Source organism: Limulus polyphemus, unplaced genomic scaffold (assembly GCF_000517525.1).
Source record: "Limulus polyphemus unplaced genomic scaffold, Limulus_polyphemus-2.1.2 Scaffold1144, whole genome shotgun sequence".
Classification (NCBI taxonomy): domain Eukaryota; kingdom Metazoa; phylum Arthropoda; class Merostomata; order Xiphosura; family Limulidae; genus Limulus; species Limulus polyphemus.
In genome coordinates this window covers 265,526-271,792 of record NW_013666754.1, presented here as the reverse complement: position 1 = coordinate 271,792, position 6,267 = coordinate 265,526, and the positions used below count along the sequence as shown (strand labels likewise).

Here is a 6,267-nt window from a genome sequence, read left to right as displayed (position 1 = left end):
CTTGTAGTATCTGCTGGTAGTAATATATTGTACGTAGTACTTGAAGTACGTTATGGTAGTAATATATCGTATATAGTATACTTGAAGTACGTTATGGTAGTAATATATCGTATATAGTATACTTGAAGTACGTTATGGTAGTAATATATTGTATATAGTATACTTGAAGTACGTTATGGTAGTAATATATCGTATATAGTATACTTACTTCTAGTACCCTATGGTAGTAATATCTCATTGCTCCTTTTCGTTTCTTAAATTCAAAATTAACGAACATAAATTCACATTATTTATGGTATGTTGTTGTTGTTTTTTCTCGATCTTTTTTTGAAAAGTCTTGTGTGTGCATTAACTAATTGAAACTTCTTTGTTTATTTGTTCTTAACTACCACATTACAGCATATTAAGACTTAAAATACGAGCTATTTCATGTTATTGGACTTGGCTTCTATTTGTGAAGAGTAAACCATTTTTATTCTTAGATCACACAAAACTAAATTACGCAGATATATATATATATACATTTCCATCAAAGAATATTTAATCATTATGTCTTCTAATATATCTAGATAATTTGGGCGTGCTTTAATCCCATTGCAAGCTGTTACTTCGAATTTAAAAGTGAAAAGCTTTCTATTTATCATCATATTCTCCAGTAGATATAAAAACGACATATTAACTTATTCTCAACACTTTCAGAAAGTTACTGTTACATTATATTTCCTTTAGTTGCTAGCATAACTGTTGTGTATGACCGGACGAGACCTAGTGTTAGCTTGCCAAACTGCAGATCGAAAGTCTAACGTTCGAGTTTGCAAATACTGCTAAACATGCTCTGAGCTTTCAGCTGCGGTTGCGTTACAAAAGTAGCAGTTAATTCCATTGCTCGGTCAAAAGCATTAGTGAAGACTACAGATACTACTGATTGGTTGCCTTTCTTCTGATCAGCATTTCAAAATTAGAAACGTCTATGCCCAGAATCTTGGGTTCTTTGACCTGGCCGTTTAGCTCATGTGTCACATATGGTTTACTTTTAGGTTGAGAATACCAAATTTTGGGTAACCGTAATAGACATATTTATAGTCATTTTAATGCATCCCTAAGAACATTATGTAAGTTCTCTATTTTTTTTAAATGGTATATTCACTACTAAATTCAAAGAATCGTATTTATGTCATTTTTAATTGTTTGTTTGTTATGACTTAATCACACTAATATATAGAAACCTTATAAAATGTATCGATCTTTGAATATTTTTAATTGTTTGTTTGTCATGACTTAATCACACTAATATATAGAAACCTTATAAAATGTATCGATCTTTAAATATTTTTAATTGCTATATTATACATTCTACTAGCTACACATTTTATCTACAATAGCTCAAAATTTTAATCAGTTTGATCTTTTTATAATTATCTGCCCTAATATATTATTTAAAAGTGTTCTAAGTTTTCAAGTAACATGGTTCTTTTGTGAATTAATGGTATAACAAACTGAAAATATGTTAAGTACAAAACAAGGATAACATGCACGAATATACAGTAGTATTGTATTTTTAGCAAATCAAAGGGTCTTGAAATCGAGAAGTGATACAAATAGGCTCCGCATTTCAGGTGCGGGTGCGTAGTGAAAGTGACAGTCAATCCCGTTATTCGGGATTGGCGACTGGTGTTGCTCCATGGCTTGCCTTCCCTCTGGTCAATAGTTCAAGACGAGGGACGGCTGCACTGGAACCGTAGAGGAAGTCGCATAAGAGCAGTTCAGGTTACATATTCCACTTCGTTCATACTTTCATACATTTGTATAGTTTTATGGATGGAGGGAATAGCTGTATTAAACGTTTAAAATACTCGCATTCTGTCACTTGAAACTGTGCATAAATATCTATCATATTTCTTTACGTTTTTTTAGTGTTCGAGTACCACCTAAGGACGGACAGACCAAGTCAAACCCCAGCAAAAGACACAGAGAACGTCTTAATGCCGAGTTAGAAAACATAGCAAGTTTACTTCCGTTCGAACAGAACGTGTTGTCTAAACTGGACAAACTGTCAATACTTCGACTCAGTGTTAGCTACTTACGCACGAAGAGTTACTTCCAAGGTGGGTGCTTCAAGTCAATAAACACCTGAGTTTAAATTATTATTACTATTATTATACATATAGCACGTAACATCGTAAACATATTTAAGATCATTCGAATTGTGGCAGGAAATACCTTTGGGTAATGTGTTGAAAAATACACGACGTTGGTTTAATGGTAATGTCAAGAGAGTCCTGTAAATTATCTATTATAAAAATACTCAGTTTCTGTCTGTCCCGCACACCTTACTATCTAAATGCGCATGCGCGCACACTTCATTTCAACGGATGTAAACAAATGGCGGAGTGTAAATATACTTTAGTAGCCATTTTGTACAACAACATATTAAAAGCTTATCAAAGTTTTTAAAAAGGTCTAACGTTATGTTGTAGAATAACATTATAAATTTATTCATTGATAGTATTAAGAAAGGTAAAGTTTAGCCCTAACTAAACCAAAGCGCTAGTTACAGGGTTAATTTATCGAATATAGGCCGTATGTTAGGCTAATGTTAGGCCTAAGACAAGTAGACTTATAGATTTCAATGTCTGCGATTAGAGTTAATTTTAATTTGTATTTTTCTAGAAATCCTGTACTTAAAGAAGTAATTTTGCAATAAAGATACTAATTTGACCGCAAATGTTTTGTGGGTCCCTGCTAGTCAACATAGATATTTGTGTTTGACGAACTGAAATTATTGTATCCTGATCGATCATTGCCGTGTCATCGAAATCTAGCCAAAATATGGGACATCGTTTTGAAACACATTATACTTTCATGGGCGTCGCCAAGATTTTTTTGAGAATGGGGGTATTCGTGTGTTGTTGTTTTTTTTTGCTGTTGTTGTTTATGTGAGTGCGCGCACGCGAAACTGCACGTGTTATGACGAAAACTCGATAATAAACAAGTTATATTGAAATAGATATCCATGAAAGTTTTAAACATAAACTTGATACTATCTGTTCATTACTTAACTGAAGTTGATGTGCACGTCACAGTTATACGTATGTAAATCTCTTATAAATTACTACTTTGCACTCCGTTTCATGTTATAAGGTAGATATACTGTAATTTGAATTAAGCACCGTATCGAACTGGCTAGGAGTATGCAAGTGTGAACAAACAGGCATAGCCGTCTGAAGCGTATTTAATTACAGTAGTGAAAGTCGAAACATGAAGAATTCACCTGGGCAGCATAACACTTGCATGATCAGTACGATGTAAAATGGTATTTGGTCATTCACTTTAGACTGACCATTGTCCATTCAGTGCGTTTCAACACATTAGGGTTGTGCTAATGATTTTGACGTTATTCTGCATGTAGATGTGACGGCTCGTGGTACTAATGTTTATTTCTGGTAAAAAAAAACGGATTCGTTCGAAAACCCCAAACCCCTTCTAGCAACGCCCCTGAATTTTTCATAAGTTTATTAAAATATAAAGAAAAACTTCATTTCGTATCTAATTTGATTATAATCCCCCCCCCCATTTGCAATCTCTTCATTCACATCGTAATACTTTTGAGCATTTCACACATGAAACATCGAGTATAACAGGAAACATCGAGTATAACAGGAAACATCGAGTATAACAGGAAACATCGAGCATAACAGGAAACATCGAGCATAACTGGAAACATCGAGTATAACAGGAAACATCGAGCATAACAGGAAACATCGAGCATAACAGGAAACATCGAGTATAACAGGAAACATCGAGCATAACAGGAAACATCGAGTATAACAGGAAACATCGAGCATAACAGGAAACATCGAGCATAATGATTTAATTACAGAAGTTTCACTCTTTCAGTGACACCAAGCAAGTCAGCACGTAACTTTAATCAACGTTTAAGACATCTATTAGTTGTATAGTTAAGATCTGGTTTTAAGGAATCGATTAATATTAGTGTAAACCCATGAGAGGTTTAACACGTTGCACATTGTCTGCCTATCACATTTCCGAACTTGACGCCTTTTCACATTATTCGTGACGTAGAATTCAAAGGAAGAATCAAAGATGACGGGTTAAAGTGCATATTTTTGGTGAACTGAAACAATGAATAATGCAATGGTTTCAAGGAGCAATTAGAATTATAAGTACCATAACTAACTTAAAATATCATTATTCATATCACTCTTCTGTGATAGTTTTGTGAGAAATGAAGTCCTATAATTACTCGTAGTTTGATTTTAGGAACGTATTACTCACTTTTTTTACTGCACTACACTTTTAGAATTTTAAAATCTTAAAATAAGATGTCTTAATTTCGTTCAATCTTTATAATCTTATTTTTCACTTTCAAGAAATAAACATTTACGAAAAAAATCATGAAAATATCACTGTGACAAAATTCTATTATCGTTAAATCAGCTGCAGTTTACTACTAATAAATTGTATCTTATTGAAACAGATGTTGTTGTTGTTGTTTTTACATCCTTTGGAACAATTGTTAATTGTAATCACAGTTTAACTGGTATCGATTAACACTGAAAATGTTGTTTACTGTAATTAAAAACATACGGATACTTTTTGATACTGCTTAAGTGTCAGCATCTATCATTAGGGCTGACGATAACAGTGTAAATAAAACTTTATTTAAACTTAAAATAATACATTTACTGTCATGTTAAGATTTCCTGCTGTCCCAGACATTATGTTTCGTTTAACTGTTATTTTCAATACATTAAACTGGAAACTGCCCGTGCCACTAAAAACTGAGAGCTGAAATGTAGTTACGAAATGAAATAACTGCATTGTATGTAAAATTAAATTTCAAGTGAAATCCACTTTAATCTTCGTGACTTTCTTATCTGTAATTAGTTTTATCCTTGCTTAACGAGTGAGTTCCATGTTCTTCAGAAAATTCACAGTGTCCGTCCTTTTTTTACTCTCATTCCCTCGCTAAAGAACGACCACCGTTCTTAAAATTTAGAGATAAAATGAGTTGGGTAACATGCAATGCTTACGAACATTTTGTAAAAGTGTTTTTACCCGTGTCTTTGTATAGTTCATTTAATATGGCAAAATATTTAAAAATACTTCCCAAGGAGTTATAAAATATTTATCACAAACATGCACAGCGCCTCCTATTTGTGCGCATATTATTTTGTAATATTGCTATATTTTAGATGACATGAACAATAAATCCTCCAGATGGAGCCAATTAAAGTTGTGCAAACTGCATACATATTAAAACCCATGGCCTGGTGGTTTGGGTGGTCGAGTTGCAATCTGCGGGTCGAGGGTTCGAATTCCCGTCATCGAACAGGCTCACCCTTTCAGCCGTGGGGGCGTTGTATTGTGACGGTCAATCCCATTAATCGTTAGTAATAGAGTAGCCCAAGAATTAGTGGTGGGTGCCGTTAACTAGCTACCTTCCCTCTAGTCTATCACTGCTAAATTAGGAACGGCTAGCGGAGATGGTCTTCGTGTAGCTTTGCGCGAAATTAGAACAAAAATATACAACATTTAAGACCCACACCGAAAACACATTTTCAGGTTGAATTTCTGAGTTATATAATGGTAGCATATGAAAAAGTTGAAACCTAATTGACTCAGGAAAGTATTCGATTTTTCTCAGGCAAACAAATACTTTACTTAAGGATTTGTTTTTCTATCAAAGAAAGCGGCACTGTTAAATATCTAATTTCTAATAATTACTATAATTAAAAAACGATAGCAAAACACACGTAGGATCATAATATTGGTAAATCACGTTTAAAAAATAAAGTAATAAAACTACAAAACTTCCGACAGAGAACCCCTGGTTTTAAAGAGGCAAAAGCAATATCTGTCTTTTCAGTGATGATAATAGGTTCGACTCCCAGTGGCACAGCGGTATGTGTGTGGACTTATATTGTTAAGGACCGGTTTCTGTGTCTTTGTGCTTAATAACGACAACAGCTTCACCTATCGAAAATGTTGGGATTTCATAGTGTGAACCATGATTTTTAATAGAAGAAAATGTTGGGATTTCATAGTGTGAACCATGATTTTTAATAGAAGAAAATGTTGGGATTTCATAGTGTGAACCATGATTTTTAATAGAAGAAAATGTTGGGATTTCATAGTGTGAACCATGATTTTTAATAGAAGAAAATGTTGGGATTTCATAGTGTGAACCATGATTTTTAATAGAAGAAAATGTTGGGATTTCACAGTGTGAACCATGATTTTTAA

The 6,267-nt window shown here is 33.6% G+C and overlaps 1 protein-coding gene across 1 annotated transcript in view; it reads left to right on the top strand.

Moving 5' to 3' along the window:
- Nucleotides 1–6,267, top strand: part of LOC106462331 (aryl hydrocarbon receptor-like) — a 203,816-nt gene that overhangs the window by 49,938 nt on the left and 147,611 nt on the right. The window contains exon 2 of the mRNA XM_022389560.1: nt 1,915–2,105. Coding sequence (XP_022245268.1) covers nt 1,915–2,105 — 191 coding nt within the window. The remainder of the gene's footprint in view (nt 1–1,914; nt 2,106–6,267) is intronic.